The sequence below is a fragment of the Anomaloglossus baeobatrachus genome, chromosome 4 (assembly GCF_048569485.1).
Source record: "Anomaloglossus baeobatrachus isolate aAnoBae1 chromosome 4, aAnoBae1.hap1, whole genome shotgun sequence".
NCBI classification, from domain to species: domain Eukaryota; kingdom Metazoa; phylum Chordata; class Amphibia; order Anura; family Aromobatidae; genus Anomaloglossus; species Anomaloglossus baeobatrachus.
The window spans coordinates 369,744,652-369,767,706 of NC_134356.1; the positions used below are offsets into that span (position 1 = coordinate 369,744,652).

Genomic DNA, 23,055 nt, shown 5'->3' on the forward strand with positions numbered 1-23,055 from the left:
AGTCACTTTGCAGGTTGCTATGTAGGCTCGACCTCCAGGGAGACTCTCTCACTGGGCTCACTAACCCGGTCCTGGGAGCAGCTCCATTCGACGGCACCTGCTGTCAGGCCAGAGCCCCAGTAGACTCTACAACTCCCTGGACTCTCACAGCCCTTTGCTGTCTCAGCATGTCCATGATCTCCTGACCATGTGCTTTCAGCAAGATGGCTCCCACCTACTCACAGCCTGATTAAAACCCATTAGACACACCCATGTATGGGAGGCATGTGGATGGTCAGTCCTGCACATCACCTCTGAACATCTCATGAACCCAGCCCTGAATACATACTGCAAACCTCATGGAACTACAAGTCCCAGAGAAACATTCCAGGTTCAGATCGCAGAAGCCCTCTGTCTCTGCGGCACAAACCGGCCATTCACAACATTGTCGGTTGCTACACCACAAAACATTAATCTGGCTTTTTTTTTAATCTTTCTTGTAGAGTAATGGCTTCTTCCTGGAAGAGTGGCCTTCCAGCACATGTTGATAGGGTAATTGTTTCACTGTGGATAATGACACAATCTTACCAGCTTCCACCAGCATCTTCACGAGGTCTTTTGCTTTTCTCCTTGAGTTGATATGCACATGTCTGACCAAAGCACATTCATCTCTGGTACACAGAGCCCGTCTCCTTCCTGAGTGGTATGATGGCTGGCTATTCCCATCTTGTTTGTACTTGTGTATAATTGTTTGTACAGATGAACAAGGCACTTTCAGGTATCTGGAAATTGCACTCAAGGATGAACCAGACTTGTGCAAGTCCACAATTCTCTTCCTGAGATCTAGGCTGATTTCTTTTGACTTTCCCATGATGCTACACAAAGAAGCAGTGTGTTTCAGGTGTGCATGAAAATACATCCATAGGTGTGTCTCTAATTAACTCAGATGTTGCCAATAAACCTATCAGAAGCTTCCAAAGACATGACATCATCATATGCACTGTCCCATATTGTTTAAAGGCATAGTACTCTTAGCGTATGTAAATATTTGACTGCAGAACAACTTCTTTTGATTCCACTTGTTTCCCCCAGTTAAAATAAAAAGACCCTGTACTCACCTCCCGTGCTGGTGCAGTTTCAGCGCTGACAGTAATTGACGTTCGGGATTCACATGAGCCTCGTGTCCAATCACCGCCGGCTTCCACTGTCTCCCCCCTTTCAGACCAAATGAGCAATCAACAGGAAATGACGTTGCGTATGCAGCTCATTAGGAAACTTACAAGTCACGTGCACCTCCAGAAGATCTTCATTGACTTCCATTATACTCAGTAAACAAGTCGAGCCCATACAAGCATCCAACCTGCTTGTTACGAGTGCCGAGCATGGTAGTGCTCACTCACCACTACCCTCTACGAGTACCGAGCATCAGAGTACTGTTACAAGTACCGAATGCCCGAGCATCGAAGTTCTGGCTCATCAGTAACCGTTACAGATATCAAGCACTGAGCATGGCAGTGCCGCTCATTACTAACTGTTACAAGTACCAAACACCTAAGCATAGCAGTGCTCGCTCATCACTAACCATTATGAGTACCGAGCATGCTCGCTCATCACTGTTACGAGTACCGAGCGGCCGAGCATGGTATTGCTTGCTCATCACTAACCGTTATGAGTACAGAGCATGCTCGCTCATCACTAACCGTTACGAGTACCAAGCGCCCGAGCATGGTAGTGCTCGCTCATCACTAACCGTTACGAGTACAGAGCGCCCGAGCATGGTAGTGCTCGCTCATCACTAACCATTACGAGTACCGAGCATGGTAGTGCTCGCTCATCACTAACCGTTACGAGTACCGAGCATGCTCGCCGATCACTAACCGTTACTAGTACCGAGCATGGTAGTGCTCGCTCATCACTAACCGTTACGAGTACCGAGCAGGGCTGTGGAGTCGGTAAGCCAAACCTTCGACTCCAACTCCTTAATTTCCCTTGCACCGACTCCGACTCCACGACTCTCACATATATTGCTTATAGTTAAGTGAAAAGTGTATTGTAGTAAAATGTGAACATCAGACATTTAATCATTTTTATGATAAAAGAATCAAGATATTTAGATAGAACATAAAATATATTTATTGGAATACAACTTTAGAACACAAACTGTAATAAATTGTAAATATGTAATACACTATGTAATAAACAGTAGATTGCATATATGGTATATCTTGTGTATATATATATATATATATATATATATATATATATATATATATATATATATATATATATATTACACATTGTATTACATATTTACAATTTATTACAGTTTTTTGTGTTCTAAAGTATTCCAAAATGATTGATTGCTCTCAGTGAGAGAGACAAAATTAAGATTTTGCTGTTGTGATACCTTTTAATGGCTAACTAAAATAAAAATAAAATATGATGTTATAAAGCAAGCTTTCGAGACATCTCAGGTCTCTTCCTCAGGCATGGTATGACAAATGGATTATTATTAGTTATTATTAGTGTTATATATAACACTATGTAATACACTATGTAAGTGGCAAAAAAACAGTTTTCAACAAAAACCTACTAAATAACATTTGTGCAGTCTATGAATTTGTTCTAAGAAATAGAGTTGCTTCCATCAGATCCTCCTTCATAGATGACCTCAAATCTGACCTAATAATAAGGCTAGAGAACAACCGCTCTACAGTAACTTGGGTTGGAGGCAAAGCTGTAACCACATGGGCAACATCTCTAACAATTTCCGGGTATAAAGAAATTGCCTCATGCACAGTCAGTTTTGATGAATGGTTGAATTTCTCTATTGCTTTGAGAGCAAGTGAAACATTTTACTGAAATCTGGTCAATCTGCTTGCTATAGGAGACGGAGTGAAATCTCTTTCTTTGCAGCAACGCTTTGCCTGCTCCATGTCATCCAAATACTTGTCAAAGTTAAACTCCTCATCTGATGAGGATGAAGATATGGCAGCAGTAGCACTGTCAGGCCCCAAGTCCTCTTCCGCCTGGCAGTCCTGTAGCCGCTCATCCTAATTGCTACCTCACTCAAAGCTTCTTTTCCTTTAGTAAGCTGTTGATCATCAAGCAGTATATGATGACTTGGGTCCACATAAACAGCTGCCAGAAGAGTTTTATTTTCCAATAGCTGTGTCTCTCTCCGTTTCATTAAAGCAGAAATGCCATCTGCGATTAAACCTCATCTTTGGGACAGGCAAAATAGCAAGTTCTTCCCCTCCCTGAAAATGCCAGGAGTTAAATCCTCAGCTTGTAATTTTTTTAGTCACGGTAAATGTGTGATTAAGCAATTCCTTCAATTCAGCCACCTGTGTCCATTGACCTTCATTTAAGGTTACTTGAGGCTTCACCATATCTATAAGAAATGATTTTAGTTCAAGTAATCGCTCAGTCATTAAGTGCTGCCTCACCGAGTGGCTTGATCAACAATTGCCCCTTTCCCAGCACGTTACTTGAGGCTTCACCATATCTATAAGAAATGATTTTAGTTCAAGTAATCGCTCAGTCATTAAGTGCTGCCTCACCGAGTGGCTTGATCAACAATTGCCCCTTTCCCAGCACGTCTCTTCAAGATGGAATCAATTTTAGGGATTCTGGCGGCAATAACCAATTTCCTCACTTTTCCATACAAGTAAAATATATCTTTGTACCGTGTTAGCCAGTAGAGATAAAAAAAATTGTTTAAAAGAACAGAGTCCTCAGTGGTTGATACCTTTTAATGGCTAACTGAAAAGATGGTAATAATTGCAAGCTTTCGAGACTACTCAGGTCTCTTCATCAGGCATGGTATAACACAAAATCTGAAGAGTCACATATTTATACACAACAGGACTTAGAATAGTGCAGTAAAAAAAAAAAAAAAAAAAACCAAAAAAAAAAAAAACAAGTTATATGAAACAGAACTATCACTATGGCAGGGGGGCAAACTGTTGTGGGGCCATAAATACTGATGCAGTTCAGTGTGAAAGTTTTATTGTCCTTTGATAAGGGTCTGGTCCGGGCTGTGACACGCTCGGATGGTCAGAGGAGCACATCTTTTAACTGATGTAAAAAGACATGAATCCATGAGACACATTCATTCCTTCTCTGAATGTGTCAAAGGTCATCATAAGTTTGTACTCCCATAGTCTCCTGTCTCTCTGGGACTTGAAGTTTCCTTTCAATACCAGCAATTTCATGTCCATGATGCTGTGGTCTGAGTTACAAAAATGTTTGGCCACAGGTAGATCCATCCTTTTTTCTCTAATTGTGTGGCGGTGAGAATTCATCCTTGTCCTGAGCTGTTGTCCGGTCTCCCCTACATACAGACCCCCAGTTGGACATTTGGTACATATAATTAAGTACACCACATTGGTTGTGGTGCAGCTGAAGGTACCTGGGATCTTGTAGTCCTGATGTGATCTGGGAATCTTTATCTTGTCCGTTGTCAATATAAATGGACAGGTCTTACATTTTTTCTGGTTGCAGGGAAATGTTCCTGTTGGTGTTGGAGAGGACAGGGAGCTTCTGACAATGATGCTTCTTAGATTTGGGGGCTGTCTAAAACACAGAAGTGGGGGGTCTGGAAAAATAGATTTTAACCGGGCATCTTTTTGCAGTAATGGTTGTAGTTTCCGTGCAGCTCCTCTAAACACCTCCAGATGGGGATTGTAGGTGACTACAAGAGGGACCCGGTTGTTCTCTTCTTTGGTTTTATAATGTAGAAGATGGTTTCTTGATATTCTGGTGGCTCTTGTAATCTGGTTTTCAATTGTTCTTGGGTGGTAGCCTTGATTCAGAAAGGTTTTTCTGAGGCCCTCAAGGTGATTGTCTCTATCTGTACTGTTGGAACATATCCGATTGTACCTGATAGCCTGGCTGTATACAATAGAGTTTTTATGTGTTTTGGATGAAAACTGTCCCATTTCAGGTATGTTGGACGGTCAATTGGCTTCTTGTACAGGGATGTCTGTATTTCATTGTTCCGTAGTTTAATGATGGTGTCCAAGAAGTTGATTTCCGTGCAGGAGTAGTTGAGTGTTAGGTTGATGGTGGGATGAAACTGATTAAATTGTTCATGGAAGGTCTTCAGCTGCTGCTCAGACTCTGTCCAGATAATTAAAATATCATCAATGTAACGGTAGTAGGCCAGAGGCCTGATAGGACAAGAGGATAAAAAGTCACTCTCAAGCTTGGCCATGAAAAGATTTGCATATTGTGGTGCCATTTTGCTTCCCATTGCAGTCCCAGTCTCCTGTAGATATATGTCATTGTCAAATGCAAAGTAATTATGGGTGAGGATGAATTTTGTAAGCTTCACCACAGAATTGGCATCAGTTCCTGTATTTTCCAGGAAAATTTTGCAAGCATTTAATCCATCCTGGTGTGGAATATTCGAGTACAAGGATTCCACATCCATGGTGGCAAGGATGGTTCCCTCTGGAAGAAGACCTATTGCTGATAGTTTTTTCAATAGGTCAGTAGTGTCCTGTATGTAGCTGGTTGTATCCCTTACCAAGGGTTTAAGGATACCCTCTACTTATCCAGAGACTTGTTCAGTGAGGGTGCCCACACATGAAATGATGGGTCTTCCTGGGTTTCCAGATTTGTGAATTTTGGGAAGCATGTAGAATGTGCCTATTCTTGGACTCACCGGTATCAGTTCATCAGTTCTTATGGATATGTCAGGCAGACAAGAGGCCAACTTGTTAAGTTCCTTGTAATAGTCCCGTGTAGGGTCAGACTCCAATTTCTTATAGTAGCGTGTGTCCATCAGTTGTCTGTGTGCTTCCTTCATGTAGTCTGATTTGTTCATCATGACTATTGCACCCCCCTTGTCTGCAGGTTTAATGATGATTTCTTTGTTGGTTTTCAAAGATTTTATGGCCCTTCTCTCCTGGGCACTGATTTTGGATGGTTGCCTCCTGTGTGTGTCTAGGAAAGTGGATTTTACCAAATGTCTGAAAGTGTCTATATAGTTATCCAGATGAGGGTTGCGTCCTGGTGGAGGTGTCCAATCTGATCTTTTCCTGGTTGTCAAGATCCGTCTTCCTTCAGTCTGGGTGGATTCTCAAACATCTGCATCGCTAAAATATTCCCTCAGACGTAGTCTCCTGAAGTAATCTTCCATGTCGCTGCAGAGTTCAATTTTGTCTAGAGCTTTAGTAGGACAAAATGAGAGTCCTCTAGAAAGCACAGCAACTTCCATTTTGTTTGGTTTGTAATCCGAGAGATTGATAACACAGTTAGATGCTTTTGTGTCTTGAATGGAGTGGTTGTCCAAGTTGTCAGGTTTTGGCTTTGTTCTCCACCTGTTTGTATTAAGTCCTGAATTGAGGCGCAGTCTATGTAGCTTCTTTTCTTTGTTGTGGATCAGAAGGGTTCGTAGTCTGTAGTAGTATTGTTGTACTTCTTGTTCTGTGCTTTCTGGAAGTGTCTTCCTTTGTGTTTCAAATTCCCTCTGGATTTTACTCTTGATGCTGTAGAAGACATGCAAAAGGTGGTTCCTTAGTCTCTCAGAAGTCCTGTGACAAAGGTTTTGTGCATAATGGGTATTGTAGGTATGTAGAATTGGGTTTGTAATCCAGAGTCCTTTGGGGATTAGATTCTCCTTTTTGCATTTGGATAAGAAAAATATGTCGCTGTCCAGTTGTGCGCGTTTCTTCAGAAGTGTCTTTAGTTCCATAAAGATGCGGTACATTCTGGTATCCTCCATTTTGATACAAGTAAAATATATCTTTGTACCGTGTCATGCCTTCATAGAAATGCATATAATTATTTTATTATGCCAAGTAATAAGATTACATTTAGTAATTGACATTGATACTGTCCACTTGTCCAGTGATATCCAACAGCGCCATCTGTTGACAATGTTGTCTTACTGCAGTTAGTTTAATGTTTCACTGGTTACTGTGCAATGAAAATTGTCCTACCAAGGATTATGTAGTTACCCATCAGACCTTGCATAGGCTCTGCCCCTTCTTCTTCAGCAGCCATTTCAGTTACATGAACACACACATTCTGCATGCTGAATATCTCTCCAGATCTCTGCTCCTTATGTTTGCCTCTACATAGCACAGTCGGTGAGTTATGATCCCCTGGTTAGGGCTCATCAAAATTATAATGTAGTTGGTCTGTTCTGCAAGTATTATCCTGTCATTAGCTAATATGTATTCGCCATGTAGTGCATTTACCCTGCATGTCCTGTATCAAATGGAATGCTATTTAACTCAGATATGTTGTATGTTGTACTTAGTATTTTCATTTATTTCTTGTAGTTTTACACTGATCTCATTAATAAAAGTTGTAAAGGACCCCCAGCGTCCGAGTCAATGCATTGATGGGAAAGAGTTAAGCTGTCTGTCAACTCGTCTTCCAACGCACAGATTGAGGGTGCCAGAACAGTAAAACGACTGCTATTAACGGGGTTGAAGCATAGATGCCGACTTCTATCAGAGAGCAGTCAAGCCGCATACAGACACCATGTCAGATAGAGGATCTGAAGTTTATGTAACACGCTCCCATGTAAGCTCGTCAGCTTCAAGGAAGTCTGTGAGCAGCGCTGCAATTGCCACCGCCAGGGCGAAGGCGGAAGCCGCCAAAGTGAGAGCTGCCTTTGCTGAACAAGAGTTGAAATTAAAGACAGAAAAAGCACGTCTAGAAGCCGACCTTGCAAAACTTGCTGTAGACACAGAAGCAGCAGCAGCAGAAGCTGAAGTACAGGCTTTAGAAGAAGCAGCACGCAGCGACAGTAAAAGTTTCAGGTTAAGGCTCGGACCCGAACTCAGTCATCGGGATATCTCACAACGCACTTCAGACTACGTACTAAAGCATACCGCATCAGACGACCGTCTACATTCAGCTCCAAGAGAGAGACTTAATCCTGCCATTCAGCCATCAACCTTCATTCAACAAACATCCCATGTTAAGCATGAAGGTAATTCCGTCCACCTAACACCATCAGTGTCACCTGCACCCAAGTTTGTAGATTCCTATTACACAGCGAACCGTCCCAAAATGGAGGACCCCGATGGTGACTATCATGGCGACAACGTATTTGATGGCAACAATAACTCACTGGGACCTCATCATAGCAACATGTATCAGGACCACACTCTCAGAAATCAAGAGCTACCAGATTTCCTCAAGTTCTTCGCACGCCGTGAGTTACTCACCAAAGGTCTTTTAAAGTTTAACGACCGTCCTGAAAGTTACAGAGCGTGGAGAGCTTCCTTCAGAAACGCCACGGCCGGCCTGGACATCTCTGCCAATGAAGATATCGATCTCTTGGTCAAGTGGCTAGGAAACGAATCAGCAGAACATGCAAAACGCATCAGGGATATCAGCATCAACCACCCGAGCAAAGGTTTGTGCCTGTTATGGGAGAGAGTTGATGAGTGCTATGGCTCTTCAGAGAGGATAGAAGAATCCCTCTTCAAAAGGTTGGAGGACCTTCCCAAGATCTCTAATAAGAGCTTTCACATGCTAAGAGAATTGAGCGACCTCTTGGTAGAACTCCAAGTCGCCAAGTTTGAAGGAGACCTGCCAGGCCTCGCGTCCCTAGATGCAGCCAGAGGTATTAAACCCATAGTGAATAAGTTGCCTTACAGTCTGCAAGAGAAATGGTTGAACCGGGGTTCAGATTACAAACAACGTCACAACGTGCCGTTTCCTCCATTCCATGTCTTCGTAGATTTTGTGCGCCAGCAAGCCAAGATCAGGAATGATCCCAGCTTTGACCTTTCCACCGCAGATCCCATCAACCCACGAACAGGTAAGCCTACTCCAGTACGCAACCCTCGAGGCTCACCTATCACTGTACACAAAACTAATGTGTCTGCTACAGATTCATCACGCAAGACCCACAGTACAACAGAACCTGAAGGGTCACTAACAAATGACCCAGACAAAGAGTGCCCCCTACACAAAAGGCCTCACCCACTGCAACAGTGCAGGAGTTTTAGAGGAAAATCTCTTAAAGACCGTAGAATCTTCCTCAGAGAAAACAACATATGTTACAGATGTTGTGCATCCACATCTCACTTAGCTAGAGACTGCAATGCCAGTATCACTTGTTCGGAGTGTAACAGTCAAGAGCACAGCACAGCTCTACACCCAGAACCAGCCCCACAGAATTCCACGCACATCGACCGACTTACAGAGCACGGCGGGGAGGAGACAGACAGTACACCTCCTGAAGTGTCACCCCAGTGCACTCAAGTTTGTGGAGAAGGTCTCACTAACAAATCCTGCTCAAAGATCTGTCTGGTTACAGTTTACCCTATGGGCTACAGAGAAAAAGCGGTTAAACTCTATGCTATACTCGACGACCAGAGTAATAGATCACTCGCCAGCTCAGCTTTCTTTGACATCTTTGGAATCAAGGGACTTAGCTGCTCCTACTCACTGAAAACATGTACAGGAGTGAGTGAAGAATCTGGCAGGAGGGCAACAGGTTATCAAATCGAATCCCTAGATGGGAAGACATCCTTACCCCTTCCTACATTAATCGAGTGCAATGCCATCCCGAACAATAGAGAAGAGATACCCACTCCAGAAGCGGCACTACACCATCCCCATTTGAGAAACATAGCGCATCTCATTCCTGCACTTAATTCTCAAGCCAAGTTGGTCCTTTTGCTGGGGAGAGACATCATCAGAGTTCACAAGGTGAGGAAACAGATAAACGGTCCTCATAACTCGCCCTACGCTCAGAAGCTAGATCTTGGATGGGTAGTTATAGGGGACGTCTGCCTCGGGAAAGTTCCCAAGCCGAACAACATCCAATCTCTCTACACGAACACATTGGAGAGTGGCCGTCCATCCTTTTTCCTACCCTGCCCCAACAAATTCCCAGTGAAGGAAAATCTCACCAATTCAGCACACTTAAATGGTGGGAAAGACAGATACGCCATGGATGAATTGTGCGACGGAGACAAAGATCATCTAGGGTGCGCTGTCTTTCAAAAGACCAAAGAAGATTATAAACGAGCCCATTTCATTGAAGATGAGACCTTCCTGGAGATAATGGATCAAGGATTTCACAAGGATGAAAACGACAGCTGGGTGGCTCCACTACCATTCAAGCCACAAAGACCCCGTCTTCCTAACAACAAAGAGATGGCACTAAAGCGCCTTACCTACTTAAAGCCAAGTTTCTCAAAGAAGCCAGAAATGGAGGTACATTTCTTTGCTTTCATGGACAAAATATTCAAAATACCAACCGACCAAAATCCTGCAGACCATGCGACCAGAGCGGTATCGGCACCACGCCTCAAAGACACTAACTGGCTAGTCCGACCTGCATTTCTGTATCAACCAGTACCCACTGCTCACGAGACACATACACATGAACTCTTCGAACCCGAATCAGATGTAGAGCTACAGCCTCAAGTTTCCACACTTAGCACAACGATCACCAACAGGCACCTTGATTCCAGCCGCTTCCTCATATTCTCTACCTGGAGATCAGCCTACAGAGCCTTGACTTGCCTGATACATGTCATTAGATCCTTTAAAAACAGACAATCGAGACCAGCTCCATGCAAAGGCTGGCATCGTTGTCGTAAAGCTTACACAGTGGAAGAGCTCACGCAAGCCAAACACGCAATCATCTGTTGTGTACAGCATGAAGCTTATACCCAGACTCTAGAGTCCCTCCGGAACCACAGAAGTGTCCCAAAAGATAGTCCCCTTAAAAAACTGGACCAGTTTGTGGATACTCAAGGACTTCTGAGAGTCGGGGGACGAATTTCAAATGCAAAGCTTGAAAATGACGAGTGTACTCCAATCATTGTTCCTCACGGCCATGTTGCTTTCCTGCTGGTTGAGCATTATCACGCACAGGTTAGACATCAAGGACGCTTTATAACTGAAGGAGCCCTACGGGAAGCGGGTTTCTGGATAACAGGAGTTAAGCGACTTGTGAGTACAGTCATCTTCAAATGTATCGTCTGCAGGAAACTCCGTGGTTCATGTCAATCCCAAAAAATGGCAGACCTACCAGCAGACCGTTTGAGTACCGAACCTCCTTTTACTAATGTGGGCCTCGATGTGTTTGGTCCCTGGACAGTTGTCACACGTCAGACTAGGGGAGAACATGCAAACAGCAAGCGCTGGGCCGTCTTGTTCACATGTTTGAGTATTAGAGCCGTACACATAGAAGTCATTGATACAATGGACACATCCAGCTTCATAAATGCCTTCAGACGATTCATTTCTCTCAGAGGACATGTAAAGCATATACGCTCTGACAGAGGATCTAACTTTGTAGGAGCATGTGGTGAACTAAAGATTCCCTCAAATCTGGACATTAACCAAGTAGAAAGACGTCTTTCAGAACTAGGTTGTACGTGGACCTTTAACCCACCGCACTCATCTCATATGGGAGGTGTGTGGGAGCGCATGATCGGCATCGCTCGCAGAATCCTCGATTCCATCTTTCTGCAACTTGGTCCTTCGAAGCTCACTCATGAGACTCTAACAACCTTCATGGCCGAGGTAGTAGCTATAATGAACGCCAGACCACTGGTTCCCATATCCAATGACCCTGATGACCTATCTCTGCTCACCCCTTCAACTCTTCTCACCCAGAAGTTTAATGTGAGTATGCCGACTTCTGGAGAGTTTACTACAAAAGACTTGTACAAATCTCAATGGAAAAGAGTCCAAATGTTAGCAGACCTTTTCTGGACTAAATGGAGAAAACAATATCTCTCTACATTACAGACAAGAGACAAATGGCAAGATAGTAGACCCAACATGAAACCTGGGAATGTCGTCCTAGTGAAGAACACTCAGTCTAAAAGGAACGAGTGGCCTCTAGGATTGGTAACCAAGGTCTTCCCAAGTCAAGACGGACAGGTCAGGAAAGTGGAAATCAAGATTCCCAAGCAAAGTGGAAAGCTGTTTCTTAGACCTGTATCTGAACTTATTCTATTGCTCTAGTTTAAGTTTGTGGCATTCCCCCGGATACCAGACGGGGAGTGTCATGCCTTCATAGAAATGCATATAATTATTTTATTATGCCAAGTAATAAGATTACATTTAGTAATTGACATTGATACTGTCCACTTGTCCAGTGATATCCAACAGCGCCATCTGTTGACAATGTTGTCTTACTGCAGTTAGTTTAATGTTTCACTGGTTACTGTGCAATGAAAATTGTCCTACCAAGGATTATGTAGTTACCCATCAGACCTTGCATAGGCTCTGCCCCTTCTTCTTCAGCAGCCATTTCAGTTACATGAACACACACATTCTGCATGCTGAATATCTCTCCAGATCTCTGCTCCTTATGTTTGCCTCTACATAGCACAGTCGGTGAGTTATGATCCCCTGGTTAGGGCTCATCAAAATTATAATGTAGTTGGTCTGTTCTGCAAGTATTATCCTGTCATTAGCTAATATGTATTCGCCATGTAGTGCATTTACCCTGCATGTCCTGTATCAAATGGAATGCTATTTAACTCAGATATGTTGTATGTTGTACTTAGTATTTTCATTTATTTCTTGTAGTTTTACACTGATCTCATTAATAAAAGTTGTAAAGGACCCCCAGCGTCCGAGTCAATGCATTGATGGGAAAGAGTTAAGCTGTCTGTCAACTCGTCTTCCGACGCACAGATTGAGGGTGCCAGAACATACCGTGTTAGCCAGTAGAGATAAAAAAAATTGTTTAAAAGAACAGAGTCCTCAGTGGTTGATACCTTTTAATGGCTAACTGAAAAGATGGTAATAATTGCAAGCTTTCGAGACTACTCAGGTCTCTTCATCAGGCATGGTATAACACAAAATCTGAAGAGTCACATATTTATACACAACAGGACTTAGAATAGTGCAGTAAAAAAAAACAAAAAAAACAAAAAACAAGTTATATGAAACAGAACTATCACTATGGCAGGGGGGCAAACTGTTGTGGGGCCATAAATACTGATGCAGTTCAGTGTGAAAGTTTTATTGTCCTTTGATAAGGGTCTGGTCCGGGCTGTGACAGGCTCGGATGGTCAGAGGAGCACATCTTTTAACTGATGTAAAAAGACATGAATCCATGAGACACATTCATTCCTTCTCTGAATGTGTCAAAGGTCATCATAAGTTTGTATTCCCAGACTCTCCTATCTCTCTGGGACTTGAAGTTTCCTTTCAATACCAGCAATTTCATGTCCATGATGCTGTGGTCTGAGTTACAAAAATGTTTGGCCACAGGTAGATCCATCCTTTTTTCTCTAATTGTGTGGCGGTGAGAATTCATCCTTGTCCTGAGCTGTTGTCCGGTCTCCCCTACATACAGACCCCCAGTTGGACATTTGGTACATATAATTAAGTACCCCACATTGGTTGTGGTGCAGCTGAAGGTACCTGGGATCTTGTAGTCCTGATGTGATCTGGGAATCTTTATCTTGTCCGTTGTCAATATAAATGGACAGGTCTTACATTTTTTCTGGTTGCAGGGAAATGTTCCTGTTGGTGTTGGAGAGGACAGGGAGCTTCTGACAATGATGCTTCTTAGATTTGGGGGCTGTCTAAAACACAGAAGTGGGGGGTCTGGAAAAATAGATTTTAACCGGGCATCTTTTTCCAGCATGTCCCTCTTGCAGACTATCTCTTAGGCCTCCGACACACATCCTTGCTGCCGGTACGTGTTTGGTACGTTTTTGCACGTACCGGCGGCACGGAGACACGTACACCAATGCTACCCTATGGTAGCAGGCACACACACGTAAAACCACACGGAACGTGTGTCCGTTTGTACGTGTGTGCGTTTTCAAACACGCTGACATGTCCGTTTTTCTCCGGCATCACGGGTGTCAGACGGCCCATACCACACGGATGTAGTGTGGATGCGGTCCTGTGTGACACGCGCCGGATTAAACTCACGTGTCAGAGTAAAAAATAACAAATCTTTATTCACCTTCTCCAGCCCTCCTGTCTCTGCCACTACTGTCACTTGCTGCCGACCGCGGCTCATTATGCTCATTTAATATTCACTTCACTGCGGCCGGCTGCAGCAGTAGCGGGGAGACGGCAGGGCTGGAGACCGAAGATCAGTACCCTGGACAGCAGGAAGGACCACGTGAGTATGCAAATTACCGGTTCTCCGTGTGTTATCGCGGAAAGCACACGGAGAACACACGTGGCCCGCATGTACCGGAGACACGTACTTACCTAGACGCAACACACAAGGAAAATACGTGTCTCGCAGCACTGCGTGATTTTCACGTGAGTGTGGCAGAAGCCTTATTGCCAGCTGCAGCGTGTGCACAACACAGCGCATGTGATGAATATGAAAATGTTTTGAAGCAGCTTCAACAAGATCATCTAATCCTAAAGCATCATTTTACTGTTCTGTTGTAATATCTGTTTGTTCCTCAGTTACATGAACAGCACTGTGGCTCCATCTCACACATACTGAATCCTACATTTTCTTCTAGCTGTTGTTCATTACTCTCATTCATCAGTTTAATTGTACTTTTGTTTGAAGCATTGTCCATTGCAATGGCAAGAACCTGTTCTTTTTTGCGTTCCTAATCTTGCAGAACTTTTTCCACTAAGGCCTGGAGAAACTGGCTGATGTGATGAGCTTTACTATCTTTTACTGCCAGTGTCTTGCTCACAATTTCTTTCTTGTCACAAACATATCGAACATTGATGGCAAAATAGTTCAGTGAAATGCAGTGACTCTGGGCATCCCAGTAAAGGCAATGGGTGAAAAGATAGGACATTCAGACACATCGTTTTGTGAGGATCCTCACAAAGAATGAGCATGTCAGATTTTTGGCGAATAACTGTAAAGCGCGGGGCTAAAATTTCCCCTCAAAACATAGCCTATGACGCTGTCGGGGTCCAGACGTGTGAGTGTGCAAAATTTTGTGGCTGTAGCTGCGACGGTGCGGATGCCAATCCCGGACATACACACACACACACATATACACACACACACACACACACATACACACACACATATACACACACACACACACACATTCAGCTTTATATATTAGATTTTAGGAGTCGGAGTTGGTGCATTTTGAGCTCCGACTCCACAGCCTTGGTACCGAGCATGGTAGTGCCCGCTCATCACTAATAGTTACGAGTACCGAGCGCCCGAGCATGGTAGTGCTCGCTCATCGCCACTAACAGTTATGAGTACCGAGCGCCCGAGCATGGTAGTGCTCGCTCATCACATTTGTGCAGAGCCCTCACAGCTCACCCTATACAGCAGGATGATGGGAGCAAAGGTTAATCTGGCAGCGCCCTTTCCTGGAATATGGTGGCAGCAGTATCTCAGACACCACTATGAGGGTGAGTGCGCATCTTTAGCTTTCCCTTCCTCATACAGGAATTATTCGCCTTTTCTACAAAACCGAAACTGACAGCAGCAGGCAGCGCTCTGGAGGCGGGGCTGGCACACGTGCTGGTGGGCGAATCCGGTGCCCCGGGCTGGCCAATGAGCGCAGAGCCCGGCTGCCGATATGACGTCGCCGGTCATCACACACTGCGCTGTCCCGAGTGTGAATAGGTTTGGGACACGGCCACGCCCCCTACGTCACGGTTGCGGCCACGCCCCCTGGCCTGGCACTGGGAAAGGTATAGAAGAACGGAGAGCGGCGCGGTCCAGTATTGTTCACCGAGCAGTCGCGGAGCGTGTTGTCAGTCACCGGTGCGGCCATGGAATGTGGGGAACCGGAGTTCAATATCCTGCTGGCCACCGATTCCTATAAGGTGAGTGCTGTGGGCTGGGTGGATGCGGCGCCCTGCCAGGGTACTCACCTCCAGAGTAGCGGGCTGCAGAGGGTTCATGGCCTCCTCGCATCCTGTGCTGACAGCGTGCAGCCTCCTCAGTGTAAGTCAGGGGCATGGGTATGAAGGTCAGCAGTGCCCTGCTACCACAGCATGCCCCCTGGCAGTGCCCAGTATAGTGCATGCACCTTGGCAGTGCCTGGCTACCATAGCATGCCCCCTGGCAGTGCCCAGTATAGTGCATGCTCCTTGGCAGTGCCTGGCTACCATAGCATGCCCTCTGGAAGTGCCCAGTATAGTGCATGCCCCCTGGCAGTGCCCAGTATAGTGCATGCTCCTTGGCAGTGCCTGGCTACCATAGCATGCCCCCTGGCAGTGCCCAGTATAGTGCATGCTCCTTGGCAGTGCCTGGCTACCATAGCATGCCCCCTGGCAGTGCCCAGTATAGTGCATGCCCCCTGGCAGTGCCCAGTATAGTGCATGCCCCCTGGCAGTGCCTAGTATAGTGTATGCACCCTGGCAGTGCCCTGCTACCACAGCATGCCCTCTGGCAGTGCCCAGTATAGTGTATGCTCCCTGGGAGTGCCCTGCTACCACAGCATGCCCTCTGGCAGTGCCCAGTATAGTGTATGCTCCCTGGCAGTGCCTGACTACCATACTATGCGCCCTGGCAGTGCCCAGCATGGTGTATGCTCTCTGGCATTGCCTGACTACCACAGCATGCCCCCTGGCAGTGCCTAGTATAGTGTATGCTCTTTGGCAGTGCCTAGTATAGTGTATGCCCCCTGGCAGTGCCTAGTATAGTGTATGCCCCCTGGCAGTGCCCAGTACAGTGCATGTTCCCTGGCAGTGCCCAGTACAGTGCATGTTCCCTGGCAGTGCCCAGTACAGTGCATGTTCCCTGGCAGTGCCCAGTACAGTGCATGTTCCCTGGCAGTGCCCAGTACAGTGCATGCTCCCTGGCAGTGCCCAGTACAGTGCATGCTCCCTGGCAGTGCCCAGTACAGTGCATGCTCCCTGGCAGTGCCCAGTACCGTGCAGTGCCCAGTACAGTGCATGCTCCCTGGCAGTGCCCAGTACAGTGCATGCTCCCTGGCAGTGCCCAGTACAGTGCATGTTCCCTGGCAGTGCCCAGTACAGTGCATGTTCCCTGGCAGTGCCCAGTACTGTGCAGGTTCCCTGGCAGTGCCCAGTACAGTGCAGGCTCCCTGGCAGTGCCCAGTACAGTGCATGTTCCCTGGCAGTGCCTCTAGTGCTTGTAGTCCTGCAGGGCAGGATATCTTGGAATTCCCCTCCGAGGAGCAGTGAGGTTGTGTAAAGCCCCTGGCTGCAGGTTGCGCAATAGTCCGTCATGCAGCGTCCTGTAGAGGCGGCTCCTGTGTGATGGCTGAGTGTCTCCAGCACTATATGTAGTTGAGATGCAGCCTAGGAGGAGTTGTAGTCATTTCTTGGAGGATCCACAATAACCACATATTGCTACCCATTGAACGGCATCTCATGCATATGTAGAACCACTAGTAACCCCTTAAAAGGAAATTACTCGGATGCCATAATATCAATAAAACAACTTTTATTAAACATTTGATCATAAAACAAATCATGACAATATTCGCTCAGAAACAAGTAGGGCAATGAAAGATAACAAGTGCGTCCCTCCTAACAGGGGGAGGGGTTGGTGCAGGCGCACCAGTACTACCGGTACAGGTTCAAGAAATGTATTAATGCAAAAGCATATTACCAAAACCATAACTCATTACAGACTATGATTTGTTCTTAATAATGATATATCACCACAGTATGTGCCAAAAAGAGGTTGATTTTTACATATGGGGGTAAACACAGTTTAAACCACCCGATTTGCAGGGAAAAATAAACCATACATTATTTCATCGATAGTATAGTAACCTGTCCCAATTGGGAACATACAAAGTATTGCTGCCCACATCAAATGGCTTTTTTAGCTATAATATACCCCATATAGTAGACCCCTCATTATAGGATGGTTTGGACAGTAAGCCTCCTAATAGCAGAGTCTGCATTTCAATCCTACCTGAGCTGTATGTGAATACTATGGAGATACTAACTCCCATACAAAGCAAGGGGGCCCCCCCTCCAAACAAACTTCCAGAAAGGGGCTCCTCTGCAATAAGGCAAAGTGATCTCTAACCAAGTTCACATGCTCAGGGGGATTGACCCGAAAGTATACAGAATGATCTATGGGCCAGTCTGACCAATCATATTATGCCATATCCAGCAGCACATATAGTGATGACTAGAATCACAAACCTGACCAGTATGAACACCGATGCGCCTGCAGCCATTTCTTGGAGGATATCTATGGTGTGATCTTCATACAGTAGTATAGATCTGTTGTCCATCCACAGACTGTGGTCCCTTTCCCTGTTAGGTTCTGTTCACACTTGCGTTGTCTAATTTATTGTAATTTATTGTTCCCTGGGTGACAAAGTTGTGCGTTTAGTTCTGATGCTCCAGGACCAGCCCTGTACGACTGCTGAGGGCCAGGATCATCCCATCGGGAACTTTGGGGACATTTCAGGCATCAGTTTTCTTCTACCTCTTCAGTACCACGCCTGAGATGAGGGGGGAGATGATGGCCAGATATATGGAAAGGAGGCCTATGAGTGGGCTATATTGGCCACTTAGTCAATAGTTGGGAACTAGTGTCCATGTTATAAGGCTTCTTCTTCTTGATGATCACCCTGTGTAAGGCCTCATTCTCTCTGGTATATCATCAGAATTTGAATGTCAATGCCGTGTCTCGTAAACACAGAACAGGGATCAATCGTCCAACTTTAGTTTTCTCTGTAAGTTGCACTCCTGGTTTTGGCACACACACTGCTGGAAAATACTGATGTGAATGAGGCCTATGAGCATGCAATCACCTGAAAAACAAGGAAACCACTCATTCGCTGGGTAAAATAATTTTTAAGGTTGCTTAAAAATAATCTTTCTCGTCAGCACAGTGTTTTGTATAAACAGTAATGTGCTGCCGAGAACACGATCTTCTATCTGCACAGGACCATGGTACTAACAGTTGTTCTGTACACAGACCATTAATGACCGTCACTAGACGATGGTTCAGACTACACGGACGCTTGGCCTTCACATCCTCATTATGTGTTTCCAGTTTTGTGTGACCTGAATTAAAAACCCCTCATATTTGCATCATAGACTGCAGGCTGGAATCACACTTGCGAGTGTAAAATCGGTCCGATTCTCATGCTAGAAAGTCGGACGATTTCTTTACACATGCTGTCAGTGTGCTGTCAGTGTGCTGTCAGTGTGCTGTCAGTTTTTACCCTCAGCAGCTGCTATTCATGTAATGTTATGTACAGGAGCATTTACAGTGTTCTCTGCTACATGCGTGAAATTGTATTGAGAAAAACGGATGTCACCAGGATGGTGTATGTGCCGTCCATGTGACATCATTTTTTTTTATTTTTTTTTCACGCACCCATAGACTTGCATTGAAGAGACTCGTGCAAGAAACTCACCAAAACGCAGCATGCTGCGATTTCTTTTTTTTTTTTTTTTTTTTTTTCCTCAGTCCGATTTGGACTGAGAAAAAAAATAGCAGATGGGAGCTGCATCATTGATTAACATTGGTCCGAGTGCAATGCGAGATTTTCTCGCATTGCACTCGTGCGAGTTAAGCGCAAGTGTGAAGCCGGCCTTAGTTTGGGTCTGATACAGAAAAGCATTCAGTACATGACCTGTGAATCTGGCCTTAGGTTTAATTCATGTGTGTATTATGCATCTGTGCTCCGACCGCAATACCCATCCTGACCACTGGGTCTCCTGGCTGGAGACTGGGTCTCCGAGCTGTCAGCCTCGTCCATGGTACTGTAGGTTCAGATCTTTGATTGAGCTGAATATTCTGGCCCAAGCATGGACCATATAATACATATGTATGATTTAATCACTATAGTGGGTCAGAATTTTTATTTATTTATTTATTTTTTTGCAATGTCATTGCAGAACTTATAGAATCACATCTGTTTGGGGACAGTTAATGATTGGTTAATGAACATTGTGATGCGTAGTGACTGATCTAGTCTGTGTAACCCATCCATGCTGGTCAATGAAACATTGGGCTACAGTTACAATATCCAGTGTCCCGCTCTAGACCTGTAGATATATTCAGGTAGGAGGGGGATGGGTCACCACGATCCTGAGCGGGCCGATGGAGGGGGGGTCCTGTAATGATAGTTCTGGTTATCAGTGACACTCAAGGATTTGAGGGGAGGGAAGGGAGTCAAGATTTCACTTTGTCTTTAAAGGGGTTTCCCCTGGTATAGAGTTCATTTTACTCAATAGTTCCTGTAATAACAATAAGTTCCACAATTGGATGGTTTTGTTTTTTGTTTTTTTTTTTAATGTATATGTATGTGTACCTTTGATGTACTGTGTAATGGCCATGACTGATCATACCACATCTCCTGGGCCGTAGAGGAAGTAAGAGGGTATATAGACATTACAGCATGGGATCACAAAATTCTTTCTTGGAGGTAAAACAGGCAGGGAAATGTTTTACCTCACAGAAAGTCAGCTGTGATCCTCCTGCTATAATTAATATCTTTATACTCTGTGTCCTCCCCAGCCCAGATGATGTGGTATGATCAGACCATGTCGCCATACGGTTAGACATGGCCATTACACTACATGGCATGGGCACATTTATAAGATTATCTCAGCAAAGGAACAGTTTTTTAATTTTTAAATGACTCCAATCGTGGAAATTATTACTATTCCATGATCTATTGATTAAAATTAACTTTGTTAGTGGGGGGGAAACCCCTTTACGTTGAGTTTCCTTAGCATCTATTTATATAGAATTTCCGCAGATTTGGGTACCTGGCTTGGTAAGAAGCTGGTGTTAAACCTAGTCATATTTCACGTATATTAATGGAGAAGAAGAAAGTTTCCCTAAAATCCTCTTCACACCTTTGACTACAAGTAGATCAGATCTGGGGTTTCCTATTGCATCTCTGACAAATTCTGTATCTGCCTACATCACCGGCCGCCCGTTAGTGTGTACGAGTGATATTCTTGTTGTAAGACATAACCCCATCCTGTGCCCGGCGTTATAAAGCACCGCAGGGGATATTGCCACTGTGTAATAATAGCATATACACAAGGAAGCCTGATTCCCACTGGTCTGTTTATAGCCTTGCAATGTCATGTAATCTGCGGAGTCCTAGTCCAGGGCAAAGTGCTTCCCCAAGGTCAGTGTTAGAATAGCATTTACATGGCTCCCAGCGAGCAGCGCTGCCTCTACACAGGACGTTTCATGTTCTATAACCGGCCGCATCTTCTGCCAATATAGCATTTCTCCTCTGACTTTGAAGTATCACGCTGAGCTCTTCCTCGCAGAGTTCTGTTCTTGGGGACGCACGCTGCTGGATAAACAGGACTGTTTGCATTATGTGATTCTGCCTCATGTGATGTTTCTTCAGTTGGGCACAGGTTGGTTGTTCAGCGTGCACTAAAGGGGGCTTTACACACTACGATATCGTTAATGTTTTATCGTTGGGGTCACGTTGTTAGTGACGCACATCCGGCGTCATTAACGATATCGCAGCGTGTGACACTGACCAGCGACCTCAAAAATGGTGAAAATCGTTCACCATGGAGAGGTCGTCCCAAACTCAAAAATCGGTAAGGGTTGTTTATCCAGGTGGTTCATTGCTCATGCGGCAGCACACATCGCTGTGTGTGACACCGCAGGAGCGAGGACCGTCTCCTTACCTGCCGCCGGCCACAATGCGGAAGGAAGGAGGTGGGCGGGATGTTACGTCCTGCTCACCTCCGCCCCTCTGCTTTGATTGGCCGGCCGCTTAGTGATGTTGCGGTGACGTCGCTGTGATGCCGAACGTCCCTCCCCCTTGAAGGAGGGATTGTTCAGCAGTCACAGCGACGCCGCGGACCAGGTAAGTATGTGTGGCGCTGCGTAGCGATAATGTTCGATACGGCAGCTATCACAATCGCATGCGCGACGGGGGCGGGTACTTACACGCTCGATATTGCTAGAAATTGCTAGCGATATCGCTACCGTGTAAAGCCCCCTTTAAGGCTGCGTTCACACATCAGTTTTTTGCCGTCCAGCCCAATCCGGCAAAAAAACTGATGCAATGGATCCGGCGAAAAAACAGATCCAGTGCATCAGTTTTTTTTCCATGCATTCCTTCCGTTTTTTGACGGATCCGTTGTGCTACTGAGCATGTACAGTTCAGAAAACCGGATCCATCATTGGATTCCGTCATATGACGGACCCGGCGCCCATAGGCTTCCGGCGTGGTCCGGTTTTTGCCAGAGACAAACAAACACTTCATGCTGCGTCCTTTCCAGCCGCCGGACGAAGACATTTCACCGGATCCAGCGGACGCCGCATGCAACGCAAGGCTATCCGGCACAATCCGGTGCTATTATAAGTCAAAGGGTAATAAAATGGATCCAGCGCCGGATCCGTTTAATCCGTTTTTTGCCGGATGGTGCCGGACGGCGAAAAAACGGATGTGAGAAAGCGGCCTAATTCTGGTGTGCAGCCACCATATGATGAGCTGATGGATGTAACCAAAATCAACTCATATGCAATACTCATACTGAACCTCATTTTCCTTCACATACGGCTCTGTACAAAGCTCCAAGTCAGACAGGGCCACATTATGGTTTGGTGCAAGAGTACTGGACCTTGGTATGACCACTATGACTTTGTACTAGAGTTGGCTCTAGAAATGGTGGGAACATATGGGACATACAGTATACCTCAAAAGTTAGTACACCTCTCACATTTTTGTAAATATTTTATTTAATTTTATTCTTGGGATAACAATGAAGATATGACACTTCAATACAATATACACAAGCTATACTGACTACTTTATATTTGGTGTGCCCTCAATAACTCAAGACACAGCCATTAATGTCTAAACTGCTGGCAACAAAAGTGAGTACACCCCTCAATGAAAACTGCCAAGTTGTGCTCAATTACCTATTTTCCCTCTCCAGTGTCATGTGACTCTTTTAGTGTTAGGGTACTTTCACACTTGCGTTCAGCGGAGTCCGTCACTATATAGAATAGCGCAGTCTGTTAACGCACTGCGCTATTCTCCATAGACTTGTATGGATGAAGCACTGTAACGCAAGTGTCAGCGTTGCATCCGCCGGACGACGCAGCATCGTTATTTTGACGCTGCGTCGGGCGGAAGGAACGCAGCATGTAACTTTTTTTGAGCAGCGGAATCCTTTGGACTTCACTGCGCATGCTCTCTCTGGCACCCTCCACCCGTAACCAGG

The 23,055-nt window shown here is 45.2% G+C and overlaps 2 protein-coding genes across 2 annotated transcripts in view; both read left to right on the forward strand.

The window, feature by feature from the left end:
• Window positions 1-6,752: 6,752 nt before the first annotated feature.
• On the forward strand, window positions 6,753-12,543 carry LOC142303625 (uncharacterized). The gene is made up of 2 exons (XM_075345158.1): window positions 6,753-7,079; window positions 7,275-12,543. The coding sequence occupies exon 2, from the start codon at window positions 7,480-7,482 to the stop codon at window positions 11,941-11,943; it is 4,464 nt and encodes a 1,487-aa protein (XP_075201273.1). The 5' UTR covers window positions 6,753-7,079; window positions 7,275-7,479; the 3' UTR covers window positions 11,944-12,543.
• Window positions 12,544-15,561: 3,018 nt separating this feature from the next.
• Window positions 15,562-23,055, forward strand: part of NAMPT (nicotinamide phosphoribosyltransferase) — an 88,428-nt gene continuing 80,934 nt past the window's right edge. Inside the window, exon 1 of the mRNA XM_075345160.1 lies at window positions 15,562-15,720. Coding sequence (XP_075201275.1) covers window positions 15,667-15,720 — 54 coding nt within the window. The 5' untranslated portion in view covers window positions 15,562-15,666. The remainder of the gene's footprint in view (window positions 15,721-23,055) is intronic.

Coding starts and splice junctions, on each gene's coding strand:
- LOC142303625 (XM_075345158.1), top strand. CDS start 7,480: ATGTCAGATAGAGGATCTGAAGTTTATGTAACACGCTCCCATGTAAGC.